We start from the raw sequence: 19,879 nt of genomic DNA, 5'->3' as shown, positions 1-19,879 counted from the left end.
TTACGATTTTATAGTAAATTAGAGCTGATTCATGGCTGTCCCTATAATTAGCTACCCCACTGACTTGCATTCCAATATGCTTTGAGTAAGAACCGGGTGGGGTCATAGCTCCGAAAGAGGGAGTTCCCAGAACCAGTGACCCATTTTGCCTCACCTTGGGTGCCTGTGAGAAAGCGTCAAGAGGAGATGCCCACCAGGCAGGGGAATCAAGTCTCAGAGCCACCACCCCAGGGAGCTAAGGTCATCTGTACTGTGCGTGACACTGTAGCTTCCCTCCTGGGTTATTTCTCAAGGTGTGTTCCACAGAACACTGGTTCTCTCACATGGATTTTGAGGACCTGCCTACTCTGAGCCCCTCTCAGAGAATCCCAGTGACCTTTGAGGTATTCAAGGCTCTGATAAGTCCTGCAGCAAAGAGACCCATTTAAGTTGGTTTAACCCAGTGTTTCTAAAGCCTTTTGACCATAGAGACAGATTGTGTGTGTGTGTGTGTGTGTGTGTGTGTGTGTGTGTGTGTGTGTTTAGCTGTAACACTATGACCAAGCAGAACATGTTGTCTTGGGACTTTAAGTAGAGACAATTCCCCTGGTTACCAAACTAAAACAGATTCTGAGACCTGCTTCCAGGAGGCCAGAGGGAGGTCCTGGAGTTTGGGAACTTCTCAGAGGAGATAGGGTAGGAGAGGTGGAGACCTTCAGTTGCTCTGGGAAGAAGGAAGTGTGTGCCACACTGGGAAGAGAAATCACAGAGAAGAAAGGAGGCATTCAGAAATTCATGGCTTCAAGGTTGACCTTGTATTCGCTTGTTGGGGTGAGAGGTGTGTGTGACCCAGCTGGGGGAGGGCAGGCAAAGAGGGGAGAGGTCCCTAACGGGCTCTCCTGGCCTTGGGGCCCCTACCCCGATAGCAGCTGTCTCTTCACCCCATTTTTTCCCAGGCCTTCAGGATTAAGGACCCCAGGCTGTTATTCTCTGGGTCATTCCTATACCCACATCTCTGCCTTTGGAATCCCTTTACCGACCTCTTGTCCCCTCACCTCAAATGCCCCTGAATTAATAAAAATAAAATGATAATGGTAATAGTAATGATGAAACCCATACGCGCTTACGAAGCACCAGGCCTTCTAAGCACATTATATGTTATGTTTGTCTTTATAACAATGCTATGAAGAAGGGTATGATCACTACCAGATGAGAGAAAAGAGTCAGAGAGAGGTGAAGGGACTTGTTCAAGATCGTACAACTAGAAAGTGGTAGAGTCTATAGGGAGCTGAGTCCCAAGGCGGGACAGGAGCATCAATCCAGTCACCATTTCGGTTGCTGTGTCTCCTTGGCTGGGCCACCTGCCCTCTCTGGATCTCAGTCTCCCCATTGGTAAAATGGAGGGGATAGGCTCTAGTGTCCCTAAGCGTCTTCCCACCCCTCTTGACTCTCAGCCCTCTCTCCCATCAGCCTATCTTCTCAGAGCGGCCCCCCTTCCCCCCCCACCCCGCCCCGCCCCGGAATCCATAGGCCTCCTGGGGCCCTGTCCTGGCCCAGCTGGATGCTCTCCAGCACCATACCAGCCCTGCCCATACCCTCAGGGTGGGTGGCGGCTGTGGACCTGCAGAAGACATCCCTGAGCCCTGCCTGGAAGGGGCGGGAGAGGTAGAAGCAAAGGATGGGGCTCACGGCACAATTGGAGTAGGCCAGGATAGTGCAGAGGCTGGATGCCACAAAAGCCGCTGGCGTGACAGGCAGGCCACCCACAGCTGCCACATAGCCCAGCACGGAGCAGGGCCCCCACATCAGCACAAAGGCCCCCAGCACCACCAGGATGAATGCTGTGTTCTCCCTGTGCTCCTGGATGCTCTCCCCACTGGGGCCACGAGGCTGTGTCCGCATGAGCCAGCCCACATGGCTGAAAGAGCAGCCCAGCCCCCCCACACAAGGCAGGAAGGCCAGGGCTCCCAGCAGGGTGAAGTAACAGGAGGTCCCTGCAGGGCTCAGGAGCAGGAGGCAGGCCCGGGTCCCCGCTGCCCCCTCCTCCACCACCACTCTCTGGAACAGCCAGTTGGGCAACGAGGCGGTGACGCCCAGGACCCACATGGCCCCACAGAGAAGCAGGCGGGTGCCTCGGCCAGCGGAGAGGGCCACTTCAGGCCGGGCCACAGCCACGTGGCGCAGAAAAGCCGTGGCCACCATGCTGTAGAAGGTACAGAACATGGTAGCATTGTTGGTGGCCTGGCTGGCAGTGCAGATGACAGGGCCCAGCCACCAGTCGCACCGCAGGAAGCTCAGCAGCAGCACGGGCACCACGCAGACCACGAAGAGCAGGTCGGACAGTGTGACGTTCACCATGAGGCTGTTGGTCAGGGCGCGGAGCGGCCGGGAGGTGCCTGAGTCCCGGCCTGCCACGAGCAGCATCAGCCCATTGGCCGGCAGCCCCACCAGCAGGATGAGGCCGCACAGCCCGGCGAAGAGGAGTCGGAGCCATCGCTCGGGTGTGGCTGTGAGTCCGGTGGCCGTGAACGTGGAGTTGGGCTCCATTCCCCTGCCCTGGACACACAAGGACAGTGTCGAAAACCAGCCTGAGGGCCACCTTCCTCTTTCCCTGTAGAGCGCCTTCCCCTTTCACAGCCCCCTACATCCAGTGGGGGCCCTTGCCCGGGATTAGTCCCCTGAGACCTCATGACACCCCGACCCGACGGGCTCCGTCAGGGCCCCAGGTTCAAATCCTAACTCTGCTACTTTGTAGCTCTGTGACTTTGGGAAAAGTTACCCAGTTTCCCTACCTCAGTTTCCTCAACCATCAAGAAGGAAGGAAATCAAGGAAAACAGATGTCAACAGTCACTGCTACAAAAGCGTGAAGTTCAGGTTTTCATTTTCCTCTTTGTAATTATTTCTACAGTTTCTGCAGGGGGTACAAATTGAATTTGGGGTGTGTGAATCCATGTATGTGTGCACACACACACACATATTCTTTTAGATTTTATTTATTTATTTAGAGAGTTGGGGGAGGGGCAGAGGCAGAGAAGCTGACTCCCTGCTGAGCGCAGAGCCCCACACGGGCTCAGTCTCAATGTGGAGATCATGACCTGAGCCGAAATCCAGAGTCAGACGCTCAACTGACTGAGCTGCCCACGTGCCGCTATATATGTGTGTGTGTGTGTGTGTGTGTGTGTGTGTGTGTGTGTATATTTTTTTAACAAAACCTTGCCTGCCAATGAAATAGGCAGATATTAGAGGTTCAAGCAAGAAGTAGATATGCAGGGGCTTTGAGATGGCGTGCAGCCCCTCCCAGGGGTTCCCAAGCTTGTCTGCACAGTGGGATTACCTGGGGAGTTTCAAAAATCCTGATCCACAAATCCTATCCCAGGGACGGGATTTAGCTGGTCTGGGCTTTGGCATTTTTGAAAGATTCCAGAGGACTGTCCAGGGCAGACCAGCTTGGAACGGACTGCCCTCTGTGGTTGTGCTGTGCTGGTTACCTTGCAGGGTTGGGGGAAGCAATGCACCCCACCTTTCTCCCCACCCCCACTTCATCCTACATGCTGAGGACCTGGGGAGACCCCGATTGAGAGGAGTCAGGCTGGGAAATGGGATCTAGACATTCCAGAGTCAGCCGAGGGACCAGCGTCTCCACCTGCCACCCCACAGACCGGGACCAGAGTCCCTAGCTTTCTTGGGATGAGACTTGCCCATTGACTCAATAACTAAATATTTCCGAGTATTTACCCTGAACCAGCAGCAAGCACAACAGCCCTGTGGAGTCCTGATTCTAGTCCCCATCCTCTTTTCTCTTATGCTGAAGAAGGGGAGTCTGGAGAGACCCCCGTCTAGCTGGCTTGGAGCCTAGGCTGGAAGGTCCACAGATGCTCTCCTGCAGAGCCCCACCTGGAGGAGATTTGCTTGGTCTCTGGGGTCCCAGGGCAGCAACTTGGCTGAGGACAGCTGAGAAGAGACAGGAGAAAGCTAGGGCAAATTCTGCCACTACTACCTCTCGGGGTCTCCAGCACCTTCCAGGGACTGCAGGGGACGGAGGAACCAAGGGACCAGCCCCAAACCTTAACTGCCCTGGATAAATGCTACAATCATGTCCTTCTCTCAGCATGTGTAACTCTTTTTTGTTTTTGTTTTTGTTTTTGTTTTTCTTCCACCTGGCCCTGCCGGCTGATGACATCATAGAAGGGAGTGGAGGGAAAGAAAGGATCCGGGACCTGGTCCCTGCACCACCTAAGCATCCATACCGTCCAGTAAAAAGCCCCCTAACTTGGTGGTGAAGCTTGTGGCGGCTGGAGCCTGGGTTCAAAGCCCCGCCACACCACTTGCTAGCTGTGTTGACTGTGGACAAGCGACTTATCCTCTGTGCCTCCTTTTCCTCATCTGTAAAGCGGGGATAAACAAGCCCCATCTCACAGGGTTGATGCGAGGATTAAATCGTATACGTTAGGTGCTCGGAGTATTGCCTGACGTGAAGTAAGTGCTTTGTAAATGAGGGCTGTTCTGCTCCTGCCCATCCTCGGCTCCAAAAGCTCTCTTGCCCCATACCTCTGTCCAGGCTCATTCTGTCCACCTTGCCCTCCCCTTCTCCCTCCCCATCTTGAGCCCCATCAGCCCAGTCCCACCCTCCTTTTCTCAATCAGCCTCAAGCTAAGGTGTGACCAGAGCCCCCCTTGGCAGACCTGCCCTGAGAACTCACCACTTGTCTGGAAGTTCACTCTGAAGTCCACCTTGAGTCCCTCCTGCTGCTCTCCTCACGGGCCTCGCACTCCTTGGCGGTTCCGGGCCCTGCTTGCTGACTCCGGGAAAGGCTGGGCCCCTCCACACCTCTGCTCTGCACAGAAGCTGGATCTTGCCAGAGAAAGCCGAGAGATGGTTCTGGGCAAGTGTTTGGTCCCTTCTCGCACCCCACTTCTAAGGAACCTGAGCTGGCTGCCCACAGCTGGGGCACAGCTGAGATGGGGAGGGGGGCGGGCCTGAGGGCCACTTCTGTACCAGGTCCCCCTGAAGGCCAGGGGCTCTATCCTCTTTTCTGGTTCCCCCAGGAATCACACCCTGCTTACCTGCCTCATTAACTCACTGGCCTACAGGACAGAGATGTTGGAGCCTGCCAGGTCCCCAGGCCCCAGAGACAGCCATTAGCAACGGCAGAACCTGTCCTCCTCCCTCACCAGTGGCCAGGCGTCACTCACTCCAGCCCACCTCTCCCTGTCTGTCTATCTTAGAACCTGTGACAGCCTAGAAACTGCTCAGAGCAGGGGGAAGCTTGTGGGCTGACGGAGAGGATCCGGAAAGGGAGAAGATATTGGGGGTAAGAAAGAATCGGTGAGGGAGGCCAGTAAGAGAACTTGCTAGATCAGGAAATCATCCTGCGTGTTGACTAGAGGCTGAATAGGGTCCATTAGGGCATCTGATCCAACCTCTGGTCGCTTCTGTTGTCTGAACCTTTTCTACCTTGCCTCTTGCTAAAGTGTCCCCCGACTTCCCCTTGTATGCCTCTAATGACAAAGAGCTCACTGCTGCAGAGACATTCCTTTTGGAACTGTGCAGAGGGGATGGGGTGCAGATTGGAGACTGATTAAGCCAGGGGAAGCCTCTGTCTTCTGCCTCCTGCCCTTTCTCTCTCCTGCAGTCTCTCGCTCTGTACCACTTTCTCTTGAACTCTCTCTGCTTGTCTCTGTGAAACTGGGGTGTCCTCTGATTCCCCAGTGCTGAATGATTGATTATAAAGTAATCAGCACAAGCTCAGCCTTTTGCACGCACCAGTCTGCAGGTGCTGGCGAGCGTCATTGTGGTTAACAGTAAGATGACAGTGGCAGTGGCACTGGCAGTGACAGTGGCAGCAAACATACATGACAGAAGATAGTCCAACTCTGAGGGACCATCACCCTAAGGCTCTCAAAGCAGGCTCCTTAAGGGCACTGAGGAACCCATCCCGGCTTATCAAGGGCAGCCACCTTCCGGGAGATGAATGGCAGGCAGTTCTGGGAACTTCAACAAAAGCTCTGAAGAGGAGCCCCAAAGTGATCTGAACCTAGTTTCCCTGCTTCTCCCCCGGCCACCCCAGCCACCCTTTTGGCTGCACCTCCGGGCAGAGGGCTGCACCAGGTGACATTGTGACATTGGAGCAGGGGGTGGGATCCCCAAATATGACCCCTTAGAGGCAGGTCTTAGGGAAAGGGAGTGGGGTCGGGGCTCCGAGAGACAGGGGAAATGGGGCCTTTAGGGGGCCATCAGAACACGGTTCTTCCCCAGGAATCGGATTCTGCTCGGAAGAACCTTGATGCTTGCAAACAGGTGGTGAGTGAGACAAGGTTCACAAGTTTCGGCAGGCACAGAAGAGTGGGACCGCTTTAATAAAGTGTTTTGTAATTAACAGGTTGTAGCAATTAGTAATCAGCACCAAAGCAAGCTCCTCTAGAAGATTCTTTCCCTCCCCTTGACGTTTATTTTTATTTCGCATTCTATAAGGAATACCTAGGCACTGCAGAAGATATAGAAATACAAATGCATATCAGAAGGGCAATGACACCCCCACACATTCACCCTACAATTTCCCCCCACAGAGATGTGTGGCCAATGATATGGTGTGTTTGCCTTAATTCATTTTTCTTGACTTTTCCATTCTTTCGAGAGTTTTAAGCACTACTGCCATGACCCAGCACCTCCTCAAATCCTTCTTCAGAGCGCAAAGGGCGGAGTTAGTGCAGTCCCTGCCCTGGGATCCAAGTCTTGACCTGAGGGGGGATTCCCTGAACTTCCAAGCTGGCCATCTCTGTCACTGCTGCATCCAGGCAAGGTGGGACAGGAGCTGGGGAGCAGGAATGGGGGAGGGTGGTCATCTCCCCCACCTCTGGCTGGGCCGGAGGGTCAGAAGCAGCAGCCAGCTCTCTTCTTTGCCCTTTTGGGGGTCACCTCCACAAGGGAGTCCTTCAGGCGGTCTTCCTGCATCTTGAGTGACCTGTATGGAGACACCACACATCAATCCTCTGTTTCACCTTGAGGGGCAGCAGGGAGGGGCCCGTGGGTGCAGCTGGGGGACTGGGGGATTGGCCCCCCAACCTTCCTCTCTTCCCACTTGCCCTGCTCCAGTGCTGCATCACACACGGCACTCGAAAAACAGGGCCACAGAGACTTTGGCCTGTCACTTTCCTAGACTTCTTTCCAGCCTCCTGTGTGCCGGCCACTGTGCAAGGGACTCTGAATAGGACAATAAGGCCAGCATGTCCTTATTGGGAGGTGAGGCGACAGAGAGAGAAGGGGCCATCAGAACCTAGGAATGAAGAAGCACACACAAGGACATGTCCTCGAAGTTTCTCAAAGGATTTAGGGAGGAAGGAGACAGTGTCAGAGCTGAGACCAAGCATTGGATAGGGGTTCGCTAGCAGAAAAGGAGGGTGCATTCCTGGCTGAGGGCAAAGGTTCAATGAGAAAGAGAGAGAGCTTGGAGGCTGGGTAAATAAAAGACGCTCATTCATTCATTCATGATAGATTTACTGAGTGTGGGCCACTGTGCAGAATCACAAAGCCTAAAGAAAGAAGAAAGAAGCCTTGAGGCTATAGGGGTTCAGGGCCCTGGGGGCCTGGAAGCCACATTCAGGAACTTTGGCTTTTGTCCTAAAGCAAAGGGAAACTGTCCAGCAGTTGTCCATCAGAGGCTATCCAGTGATCAGGTGAGCGGTTTCCCAGACTCACCCTTGCTGCTTTGTCAGAGAAGGGGCTTCCAGATCATCTGACCTAGGGTCCCTTCCACCTTACTCATTTCCATCTTTTATTGGGCTCCCAGTATGTGCCAGGCCCTGGGTGTGGAGGGAGAGGGCTCGACAAAACAGACCCGGCCCAGCGCTCCTAGAGCCACAGCCCCCAGCAGGCGGCAGACAGCAACCAGAAACCAGACAGCTGCATGTATAATTACAATTTGTCCAGAGGGGCTTTGAAGGACACAAACAGGGGACGAGGATCCAGAAAAATGGTGGGTCGGAGAGTGGTCAGGGAGGGCCCCTCCGAGGGGCTGAAGCTGAGTGAGTGAGTGTGCATGTGCACAAACGACCCGACCTCCAACCATGAGGGCCATTTCCCAGCATTTGGTTTTATTCTAATCTGGTGGAAACTGGGACGCCTGGCTGGCTTAGTCGGAAGGGCCACGACTGGCGATCTTGGGGTCATGAGTACGAGCCCTGCATTGGGTGTAGAGACCACTTAAGTAAATAAATAAAAATAAAAACTTCTTTAAAAAATTAATAAATCTAGTGGAAGTTACAAGAAGGTAGAGAGCAGGAAGGGGACCCTTTCTGTCCCGCTGCACTGTGCAGATGAGAAAGCCGAGTGACGCTTTCAGGAGGTGATACTGTCCTTGGGACGGTAGAGCTCCACTCAGACTCTCCCCACAGTGCTCTCTCTCCTTCCCCAGAGGGTGAGCCCTGTGGCTTCAAGGCGCTTCCTCAGAACGGGCCTTCCCTTCCCACAGGAGGGCTCTGGAGGCTGCCCAGGGGACTCTGGACGGGGAGCAGTGGGGTGGCACTCACCGGGCCAGGTTCACCACGGGCTCCAGGATGTTGTGACCCAAGGCAGCGCTACACTCACCGAAGGAGACCCCCAGCTCCTGCAGACAGACAGACGTGTGGGAGCCCACTGAGCGTCCCAGGGGCAGCCCCCCACCACCCCCCAGCCTTCAGACGGAGCCCCACCCAATGCACCCCTCCCCCGCTCCGGCGCCCCACCCCACCCCCAGCCTGGCTGGCCACCTGTCAAACATGCCACCCCAGAGACTTTCCACAGCCTCCTCTCAGAGTGACCGTGGAAAGCCTGTGTCCCGACTTGGAGAAATGTCCCTGGGGACATTTTAAACTATTAGTTTTTTTTGTTTATTTTTTAATTTTGAAAATACTCAACTCGGCGGGGGGGTCGTAATACTGGGACATAGAGAATTCACAAAGTGTTAAGAGCAAAATATAAACCCCTCCTGTTAGCATTTGATATGTATTTCCATTCTGTTTTACAGAACCCATTTCCTGGGGGTGAGTGGGCTTCAGGTCATCGTGCTGTTGGGTTAAAGTCCAGGAACCTGGGGCTCAGGCAGTCCCCGGTCGGACATCAGCGACCTCACGGGGTTCAACCCCACCTAAGCCTGGACTTGTAGCTGCTCTTCTGACTTCACGTAAGCATTTCCTCCACGCCCTCAGATATTTTTCCAGGACAGGATTCTTGATGGCAAATCCAGCCTCTCACATGAACCTCCATAGCTTAACCACCAACTGCTGCCAAATGTTTGTTACAAATAATACTGTAAAGAACATCCTTCTGGAAACATGCTTGATTATACATTATACGCAGGTATCCATTATGCTGTTCTCTTAGGGATTATTACTTCTGATTCTTTTCTTAGGATAAATTGCTAGAGGAGGAATTACTGTGTCAAAGAGATGAGCCACTACATTTAAGGGGGAAAAAAAATCCCACCAACCAAGGAGCCACGATGATGAGAAAGGAGAGGAGAAGGAGCCAGATACACAGTATGGAAATGCCAAGAGGGGTTGTGGCAGAGGGGTGGGGTAAGGGCTGGGTTCTTTTTCCTTCCTTATTATTCTCCAGAGTTTCTGAAATGTGGTCAACTTCTATTCATAAATAAATAGTATCCACTGTCTGCCCCAGTGGATGGGGAAGCCCCACTGGTGGGGCTTTTGATGCAATCTTGTCAGGGAAGAATTTGGGTCCCAAGATAGAATAAATTAGAAGGAAGGTGATGTTAATTAGAGACCGGAGAGAAAATGAAGATTTGATTGGGATTTTTAAGTGAAGCTTTTAAAACCTTTTTTTACTCTGAAGATATTTTTATATAGGTCAGAATGTTGTGTGGGGATCTGCTAATTCAATGTGAGGTCAATGTCATGCCCGCCAGGAGAGCCTCATGTTTGGGTTTGAGATCAGGGAAGAGTGGGAGGCGGAGGTGGCCAGGCTGCTGTCCACTCTGACCTGGCCTTTGGCAGGGAGGGGCAGGAATGGAGAGTGGATCCTTCTCAGTTGCCCAGGCGAGGGGAACCTATTCACTACACTCCAGGGAGAGGTCTGCCCAGTCCAGGCTGGGTGGGGGGCTGATGTCCAGGTGCTCACCTGGGCCAGTTGCTGTCCAGCCTCGATGGGCACCTGCCGCTCCTCCTCACAATCCGTCTTGTTTCCCAGGAGAAGGATAACCACCCCGTCGGGCCCTGATTCCTGCGTATAGAACACACGCCCTCAGCTACACATGTTGAAGGCCTGCTCTGCTATGCCAGGCCCTAGGCTGGATTTGGCCCTGCCCTCCAGGAAGCTGACAGGGTACACACCCCCTCCACCACCTTTCCGTGTCATACTCACTCCACACCCTTTCCCCACCCATGACTTTTTCCCTTCAAGCTACAGTAAGGCTGCCCCTCCTTTCTGCCTACAAACATGTCACCCATTTTCCAAGGCCAGCCTCAAAGGTACCTCTCCCAGGAAGCCTTCCAGGATTGTTCCTGCCCATGTTCCTCTCTTCCTGCCTGTGCTGAACAGCCCAGCGCTTGATTACACAGGCTGACTTGGCTTGTTTCCTAATTGTTTCATGGTAATGACAGTGACTATTACTACTAGCTTCTGTTTACTGAGTGCTTACTGTGTACCCAGTGTTGTTCTCAAGACAATTTTATCAGGTAATCCTAACAACTGTAGGAGAGAAGTTGGAAAATTGAAGTTCAGAGAAGTTAAGTCACTTGTCCAAGATGATAGAGCTGGGGCAGGGGAGTTGGGATTCAAACTTAGGTCCTGTCAGACCCAGAGCCCAGGCTCCTTGAGCAGTTTCTGCTTTTGCTCTCTTCAACTGGACTAGAAACTTCCAGAGAGAAGACAACATGCCTTTCTTCATATCCCTCTGCTGTGCTAGTACATACTGCAGAATTTCAGTATATGTTATTGGATATTCAGTATATATATATCAATTAAGTACATGAGGGAAAGAACTAGAGATGTGCAGACAGAGGAATTGTCACCTAGAGTGGTACTAGACTTACATTATCCCCAGGTGTTAAGAAGACATCACCAAGCTGCTGTATATAGGAAAGAAATGTTCAGAGGATAGAGGAAGTAGTTTGTTTTGGAGGCTGTACTTTGTGGTTGTGGTTTCTTCCTATGACTATGCTCCCAGCTCATCCTGCCACACATGCCCTCAGTAGGTCACATCACCCACATGTCTGTCATGTCATTTGTAATCCTGGGAAAAAAGGGGGCGAGGGTAAGGGTACAACTTCCTTCTTGACTCCACAAACCAGGGCCAAACCCAACAGCCGTCTGCAGGTAGCCAAGATGGCCGCTTACCCGGAGACATTCCAGCCAGTAGCGCACGTGGGCAAAGCTCTCCTGAGAGGTGATGTCGTACATGAGAACCACTCCATCCGCCTTGCGGAGCAGCTGCCGAGTCATGCTGTGGTACCTGCCCAGACAGTCTGCCTGAGGCTATGCCTGGTGGGTGGATCCCTAGCCCTGGTCTCTCCAGGGCCTCAGCTACTTCATCTGCAAAGTGGGAGGCTTAACCCTTCCTGCCTCTAATTGCTGCCCACGTAGAGTGTGCAGACGTTTTCCTTCTCGCAGTATGATTGTTGAATAGGTAACTGTTCTCATGGCTTGAATTTCAAAAGGTACCCAAGAGTACCCAGTGAAAATTCTGGCATCCCTCTCCCCCAACCCCACCCCCGCTATCCCCACCACTCAGTCCCCCCTCCCCAGAGGCAGCCGAGTGATACCAGTTTGCAGAGGAAATTTATGAATATACATAAATGTATGTATGCGTCCGTGCACACCAAATACATATACACATCCACACACAGACCCTTTTCTCCCGTTAAACAGAAATACAGTGTAAAACACTCACTGTATCACTAATATTCAGTAATCTGCACTTTGCCTTTTCCAGTTAATAAAACGTCTTGGAGGGGCCCTTCGGTGGCTCAGTTGGTTAAGTGTCTGCCTTCGGCTCAGGTCATGATACTGGAGTCCCGGGATTGAACCCCATGTGGGGCTCTGTGCTCAGCAGGGAGCCTGCTTCTCCCTCTCCCTCTGCCCCTCCCCACTCATGCTCTCTCTCCCTTTCTCTCTTTCAAATAAATAAATAAAACCTTTCAAAAAAACCCAAAAACAAAGTGTCTTGGAGGGGTTTCCCTGTTGGTACATAGAGAGAGTCCACAGTCTGTCTTTGTGACTTCCTAATACTCTACGGATTGTGCAGCTAGATCCTGACTCAGCAGGTCTTCCCCGCCTCCTGTTTAGACCGTTCCTTGTGCTTCACAACATAAAACCACGCTACTGTGGCCATGTTCCTCTTACGGTCATGGATGAGTTCAGTAGAATGAATTTTTGGAAGTGGAAATGCTGGGTCAAAGAAAAGGTGCCTTGTAAATTATGACCACTACTGCCTAGCTAGAAAGGGGCGGGCTAGTGTTTTGGAAGGATAGGAGATCAGGCAGTTGTCCCCTGAGGGCCACGTGGGGATGTTAGGCCATGGGGCCTCTGGCTCTCCTGCCCCCTTGGTCAGCCAGCTGGATCTCAACTCCCTGCTTCCTCCCTGAACTCCTCAGTCCTTAGGGGGTGGATGCCTTTTGGGCCCTTGGTTGTCTCTTGCCTATGCTGGAGTCTTCAAGATCAGGGCTGCCCTCTATCCCTCTGCGCCTCCGGCTCAGCCTGGGGACCCAGAAATGCGGATGGTACCCGTTACCTCTCCTGGCCAGCTGTGTCCCAGAGCTGCAGCACGAAGCATTTGTTGTCCACCAGCAGAGTTTTGACCCGAAAATCCACTCCTAGGACACACAGAGGGGCATCAGGCCTGCTTCTAAGTTCTCAACCAGGACTTCCAGGCCAAACCTGCCCCAGGATGTACCCGTCCCCAACACCAGTCCCTCTGGCTGCTGGGCTTCCTTCCCCTTGGCTCTCCAAATCCCATCCATACTCAAGAGACCATATCCTCCAAGAGGTCTGTCCTGACCCCTAGCCTGTGGGGTTCACGGTCCCTGCAGTACTCCCCACCCTCACGGTCAGTGCCAATTCGAGGCACCTTGCTTTTTTTTTTTTTTTTTTTTTTTTACCTCTGTGAACATAGCTGTCTTCCCAACTGCACAGCAACGGTTATTCCTCAGGTCACTCTGGACAACCAGTGTGATTATTTTATCTTTATAAATGTCACTACTTTATTTTTATAATACTCCCTGTTTCATTCCTGATTATGGCTTGGGTCTTCCCCTTGCAACCAGGCAGCAGGGTAGAAACAGGCAGCCTGGGAGGGTGGGGAGAGCACTGGCTTCAGGGATGACCGATGGCGCTGGGAGCTGTCTACCCACTGCTGCTGTACCAGCTGTGTGACCTCAGGCAGGTTGCTTTACCTCTCTGAGTCTCCCCTCCTCATTCTCAAAGTGACAATATAAAAAAGACCAGGGTCATAAGTTCAAGCCCTACATTGGGGTAGAGCTTATTTCCAAATAAATAAAATAAATTTAAGAACTATCTATAAGAAAAAAAAAGAATAAAATAAAAAGAGCTACATTGCAGGGGAGGACTGAATGACCCATGTTTGAGGTTTGGCTTGGGGGCGGGTGCTCTGGAGGTGATCCTTTTATCATTATTCTCTTCTCCCTGAGCCACAGCCCTTCAAGGTTTACAGCCCCCCACCCTGCCGTGGTCATGCTTCCAGACCCTTCTTATCCCTGGAAATAGGAAGGTAATAGTGAAATCCCAGGGGGGTTTAGAAGCTTCGGGGGTGCAACTTCCTGGCAACCCCCAAAGAATTTAGGCAGAGTAGGGAGTGATGGAGGACTTCTTCTCCATCCCCACTCCGTTTCCTATGGGAGCCCTGAGGCAGCAGAGCCCATGGCAGACCCCAGAGCAGCTTGGGGGAACGGGGTGCCTCCTCATACCAGCCCTGAGCTGGTAGAGACCTTTCTACCTGCTGCGGCCCCTGGCGGTGGTTGAAACCTTGCCCCAACCCCCATGCTCTCCACAGGAAGTGGCAGCGTGGGCACCTGACTTGGCAAAATGTGAAGCAGAAGTTTGCCTGTAGCATCCGTTTCCCTTTATTGCCGTCTTTCCTGGACGTCTTAGGAAGCCCAGGGTCTGTAGGAACCAGAGATTATCTGACCCAGCCCCCCTGCCCCATAATATCCAGCCTTGGCTTAACTCCCTACCATGTAGTGTATGAAGGACAACAAGTACGCGTCGCCTTTCCTAACTCTGCCATTACTCCCACTGCCATTACCGTCCCACCTCCCTGCCCACCCCCTCCCCAATCCAGCCACGTGGCCTCTGTGCTGTCCCCAAAACATGTTAGAACTTAACCACGCAAAGCGCTAAGAATATAACAGTCATCTCCTCCCCAAGGAATCTGCTAGCGTACATGCGTACATGAGCTGCCCTTCGGAGACGGGCATGCTGAACTCAACACAGGCTAACTCTTCTGGGGTGACGCATGTGCTCTGAAAGCAGGAGACTGTGGGTCTGAACTTTGCACCCCAGTGAGGGCAGGACCCTCAACCAGGTCCTCAATGATCTGTTTCCCTCATCAGTAGAATGGGGATATGGAAAAGCCTGGCCAAAAATGCACCTTCAGCTGTAACTCAGTTGTTTCTGGCTCTGGTCCTCCACGAAGCCCCATTCTCTAATGCCAGCAGGCTGGAGTTCTTATCTTCCGAGAGGGGGGTGGGAATGGAGGCGGTGAGGCCAATTGTGGAAATGTTCTTCACTGGGGAAGCCAGAATCCACCCCATTAATAATGAAGCTCAATGGATGATAGCCACCAGGAGGTGCCAAACCGCAGCTGGCACCAGGACAGATGTGGCTCACCACCATCCTCACCGCCACCCCCCCACAGCCCATCCTGGAGACGCCCAGCTGGTCAGCAGGGCAAGCAGGCTTGTCCCATCTTTTTACAATTACACAACCTGTGTTTTTCTTGATTGAATTTTGTGGAAACTTCTTATCACATAATAATGGGGGTAGGTCAGTTATCTAAGGAGGGCTTTTGAAAGGAAGGAGGCTTGAAGATGCTTTGGTGCGCTGTAGGTGGTCAGTAACCAGGACCTTCAGTGATGCATAATGGTGGCCTTGCAGAGCCTGTGACCCTGCCCGACAGCAGACTAGGCCTGCTATGGGATCTCATTCCCCAGGACATTGAATTTTTAACTGGTTCCCCAGGTGAGGATTCTTAGAGAAAAATTGGAGAACCTATCTTGGAGCCTCTCTTGCATGAAGACAGTCATTTACCCACGGCTCTGGCCCTGGTCTCCAGACGGCATATGCACCCTGAGGACACAAACACACGGATCCCCCCGACCTGTGCCTAAGCGAGCCCCTCTTCATTCCTGAGCTTGCATTTCTGAGGCTCTACACATTGCCAAGTGGTCACAGATCCCAGCGTTTGTAGGGAGAGGAGTCTTTGTGTTTGGTGACATCTCACAGGCACAGGCCACTGAATTAGACACGATCAAATATTAACTTATAATAACAGCAATAAAAATAATATTTATTGAGCCGGTGCCACATGCCAGATACTATTCTAAAAGCTTGACATGTAGTAACTGACTCATCCTTACAATTATTCTAGGAAGCCAGTGCTCTTGTCCCTCTCATGCAGGTGAGGGTTTGGGAGCTCAGAGGGGTTAATAATCAGCCCAAGTTTATCCTACTAGTCAGGGGCAGAGATGGGATTTGAACTCAGGTATCTGTTTCTAACTCACCATACTCTAGAAATACATTCTGTGTAAGTTACTCAGCCTGCCTGAGGCAGCTTCCTGCCCCAGCCTGGTGGACAGGGCTGGGGAGCAGAGAGGGCTGAGGGAAATTGTGGACAAAGGCAAGTAACGTGGACCCTGTGGTGGCCTGCCCACAAGCCACGTGGGTGGGGACTTGCTTGTTTTTGCCAGCAACCGGCTCTGGCACCTAAATTGCAGGGTGCTTTGTTGATGGGGCACATTATAAGCTAATCAGATCAATGCAGCAAGCAAATTACCTATAATTAGAGATAATTAGTAAAATAGTAAGATTATGCCCATATAAAATAAAGTCTAATGCAGGGCCTATGGCCAGGACAGAATCCACAGCTTCCCTGGGGGGAAATGGCTTTCTGTGGCCCCCCTTCCCCTCCTTGGCCCTGAGTCTCCCCTCCCTCCACAACCTCCCTTCCCAGGTGGGCTCTTACCCACGGTGGCAGTCAGCCCGGTGGCGAAAGAGTTCTGGTGCAACAGGTGCAGGAAGGATGTTTTGCCCACGTTTGAGTCTCCCAGGAAGATGACATGGAAGAGGTAATCAGGGTCGGCAGGAGTCTCACTGCCAGTGGCAGACCCTGGGGGTGAGGTCGGCGCAGCCTCCCTGGAGTCAGTTCCTGGGTCTGGAGGCCTGTTCTCCACCGTCGGCTGCGTGGACCGAAGGGAGCCTTGTTCTTCTGCACGAGCAATTGCAGGTGAGGTCATGGGTTGGGTTTCCAGTTCAGCCATGGTTGGGGGGCTCTGCGTGTGCTCCCGGGGTCCTGCTCCACCCCTAGGCTGAGCCTCTTCCTGGGGAGAGTCCCGGGGAGGTGGCTGTATTCTACGAGCTTCTGCTTCAGCCTCAGCCCATGATATGTCATACTCGAGAGGAGTAGACCCATGATCTCGCTCGGAGAGTTCTGGATGCCCAGCTTTCAGACCATGGGCCTCACTTGATTCCTCTGGACAGAGGTCTGGCCCTCCTTGGCCCACTTGTTTCCTTTCTTCCACCCTGGGCTCTTCTAGATGCTTGTGAGAAAGTGCAGGCAGCCCATCTGGACCAGGGGCCTGGCCATGAGCTTCTCTTGGTGCCCCCTCCTGCATGACAGGGCCCAGCTGGGCACACTCTGGTCCCTCTGCAGGAGGCTGACCTCCAGGCTCCAGATTCTGGGAAAGCCCAGCCACCCCTGGCATGAGGGCTCTGGCCCCTGGCGACCCCAGTCCTGGCTCAGAGCCGGGGCCGTGCGGGTCCTGACAGAGGGCCTCGCTCTGCCTGGGCAACTTGTCTGGGACAGGCTCAGACCCAGGGGTCTTGTCATCTGGGTGTGAGGCCTGGAGCTGTTCTCTGGACCCAGGTGGGGCCTGGGGATGGGGGGAGGTCACCTGGGGAGGGAGTGCATCCTCCAAAGGAACAAGCACTTTGAGGGCAGCTGCCACCAGGCTCCCTGACTCTCTAGTTGGGGCCCCTGGGAAGCTCCCGTGGGAGGGGGCCTCGGGGCCAGGTCCTGACTCCTCCTCAGGTTCCAGGCTCTGAGGCTGGACAGGTTGCCCTGGGCTGTTCTCCTGCCCATCCGGGCCCACTCCTTTGCCTTCCTCAGCCCTGGGGGGCATCCCAGTGGGGCTCCTTGGAGCACTGTCCCGATCTGAAGGTGCCTCCTGACCAAGCAGCAAAGCGTGTGGCTCTGAGATGGAGATCTGCCTGACTACTCGGGGTGTCTGGGGGCCTGAGGGCGTCCTCGGGGTTGGAGGCGGGCTCCAGGAGAGCTGCAAGGCTCTGTGCGAGGAGGTGTTGAAGTCTTTCAGGAGCTGGTCCCAGTTATCCCCTTCCCCAAACAGTCTGGGCAGGGGAGCCTCTTCAGAGGAGACTGCCTGGACGTCTGGAGCCTTCTCGTCTCCTGTTCTGGGGACACTAGGAAGGGTTTAGGAAGTGAAGGTCAAGGGAATTTCTCCCCATCGATAACACCCCACAGCTGACCCCATCACCCCAGTCTCTGCTCAGGCAGTCCTTCTCACCCCACATGCACCCCCATTCCTCCCCCTTCATCTTTCAGGACCTATATGAAGCTTCACCTCCTCCAGGAAGACTTCCCTGACCATTCTGGTTCATCCCACTCCTCTGGGCTGTAACAGGTAGAGTGAGGGCCTGCCTGGGATCCATTGCTACACTAGCCCCTGTACATGTGCCCGCGCTTGTGTGTGTGTGTGTGTGTGTGTGTGTGTGTGTGTTTGAATCCCAAATGTATGACCTTGGGCACATGACGACCTTTCCCCCCTCTCTGTGCCTTAGTTTCCTTGTCTGAGAAGTGGCCCTGAGCATGTCAGCCTAGCAGGATTGTAGTGAGGTTTAAGGAGGGAAACTCTAGGTGTGTTCTGGGTCCAGACCAGAGCCTCAGAGAACTCAAAGCCTCCCTCCTCCCTTTTGGGAAGCCCTGGTCCCCACCTGAGTCCAGGGATGGCAGCTCCTTGCCTTGGTTCCTCCTCCACCTGCCAGCACGCATGGCCCCTGGTGGCACTCAAATGGCCCCTGGTCACCCGCAGCTGTCCCTGCACCTCCTCAAGCCGTCCAGCAAGGTCTCGCTCAGCCTCCCGCAGCTGCTGGTTCTCTGAGCTGGCCTCCCGGTGGGTGCTGCTGAGGCGGTTCAGCTGGGCCTCCAGCTGAGGGATGGGGGAGCATGAGGGGGAGGGAAGCCCAGATGTCTTCCAGGGCAACCAGCCCCCGAAGGCCACCATGGGGCCTCAACTCCAGGCTCTTGGAGACCTAGCTTCAACAAAGCATTGTGGTGGTGGTGGTGGGGGGGTTACCCCTTGTGGCCTAATTAGCTCCATTAGCTCCCATCTGGGAGAAATATTTGAATGGAAGGAACTGAGTCAGACACACAGACATCCAACCCCACAAGGGCCCCACAGGTAGATGGGATCACACCCTCCTCTGCTCAGAGCTCTGCAAAGAGGGCTCGTCTCGGAACCCCATCTGGTCCACAGGCATAGGACTCGGAGACAGAGCATGGCTTGAACACTCAGAAGGGAAAATAAAGCCTCACAGTGGCATCCAGTGCCCTGTTCAGTCCTTCACACCCCAGGAGGTGTCTCTGCCCTCCTCTCCCACTCCTCTCCTCCCCCTCCGTCTTCTCCAGCCCACAAGTCTCCGCGTTGCTCCCGGAACTTTCATGGCACACCCCCACCTCAGGGCCTTTGCACTCACTGTTCTCTATGCCTGAACTGCCCTTCCCCAGGTATCACATAGCCCACCCCTCATCTCCTTCAGGCCTTTACTTCAATATCAGCAACTCAGTGAGGCCTTCTTGGATTCCCTTGTCAAAACCCTCTACCCCCTGCCCTGCTTCCCTTCACTCTCCTTAGCATCTTCACTCGCCAGCATGTTCTAGATTTTACTCGCTTACTTTGTTTATCATCCATCTTCCTGACTAAGTCTATAACTCTGTGGGCCAGGGTTTGTGTCATGTTCCTCAGGACCTAGAAAAGTGCCAGGCACTAGTAGGCCCACTATTCATAGAAGGAATGAATAACTTCAGGAGAGAGGCTTCACGTCTGCGGGGACCGAACAAAATGGCCCCATGTAGAAAGTCCAGTCTCCTCCCTTGGTTGATGGGGCCAGCCTCCATTTCTGAGGAGAAGCTGTGGCATAGGCATCTGGAAATCAGCCCATGACGGGAAGCTGTGACCTGCTGGCAGAGCCTGGTAAGGCAATGGTGAAAAAGGCTCCGGGCACCTTGTCCATTGCTAAAGGAAAGCTGATTGCCTTGGTCCCATCAGATGGTGATTTTACTAAGGTCAGTGGTCTGGGAGTTGAGAAAGGAAGGAGGAAGAGATGGTGGGGCAGGTCTCAGATGCAAAGACTTAGCCACAATGCCAACTGGCAGTGACTATGGGCTACAAGATCTGGGGTTTCGGGACAATAGGGATCTAGGTCGAATTCAGAGACAGTACAAATTGTGATGCATAAAGCACCTACTGTGTGCCAGGCACTGTGCTAGGCCCTCAAACAGGATATCTCTAGTCGTCCCAGCCACCTTCTAGGGCAAGGGTTCTGATATCCAATTCTCTGATGAGGAAACCAAGGCTCAGAGACCTTAAAAACCTGCCCCAGGTCACTCAGTTGACATTGGAGACAAGAGTTGACCACCACCTTCACCCTAAGCCTCTC

The 19,879-nt window shown here is 53.4% G+C and overlaps 2 protein-coding genes across 3 annotated transcripts in view; both read right to left on the bottom strand.

Moving 5' to 3' along the window:
* Positions 1–1,458: 1,458 nt before the first annotated feature.
* Positions 1,459–5,412, bottom strand: LOC116589353 (galanin receptor type 1-like). The gene is made up of 2 exons (XM_032341342.1): positions 4,680–5,412; positions 1,459–2,535 (listed from the first exon to the last, which is right to left on the bottom strand). Exon 2 carries the CDS (start codon positions 2,524–2,526, stop codon positions 1,459–1,461), a length of 1,068 nt encoding a protein of 355 aa, XP_032197233.1. The 5' UTR covers positions 2,527–2,535; positions 4,680–5,412.
* An 835-nt stretch (positions 5,413–6,247) lies between these two features.
* RAB44 (RAB44, member RAS oncogene family) overlaps positions 6,248–19,879 on the bottom strand; it is a 32,855-nt gene continuing 19,223 nt past the window's right edge. Inside the window, exons 8-14 of one of the 2 annotated variants that reach the window (XM_032339755.1) lie at positions 18,155–18,369; positions 16,170–17,623; positions 12,702–12,783; positions 11,309–11,423; positions 10,091–10,192; positions 8,506–8,582; positions 6,248–6,941 (exon numbers count right to left, since the gene is read on the bottom strand). In XM_032339755.1, coding sequence (XP_032195646.1) covers positions 6,851–6,941; positions 8,506–8,582; positions 10,091–10,192; positions 11,309–11,423; positions 12,702–12,783; positions 16,170–17,623; positions 18,155–18,369 — 2,136 coding nt within the window. In that variant the 3' untranslated portion in view covers positions 6,248–6,850. The remainder of the gene's footprint in view (positions 6,942–8,505; positions 8,583–10,090; positions 10,193–11,308; positions 11,424–12,701; positions 12,784–16,169; positions 17,624–18,154; positions 18,370–19,879) is intronic. The other variant, XM_032339756.1, reaches the window with a different exon arrangement.

Source organism: Mustela erminea, chromosome 4, assembly GCF_009829155.1.
Source record: "Mustela erminea isolate mMusErm1 chromosome 4, mMusErm1.Pri, whole genome shotgun sequence".
NCBI classification, from domain to species: domain Eukaryota; kingdom Metazoa; phylum Chordata; class Mammalia; order Carnivora; family Mustelidae; genus Mustela; species Mustela erminea.
Note: the sequence above shows the minus strand (reverse complement) of the source record. Positions and strands in the feature narration are given on the sequence as shown.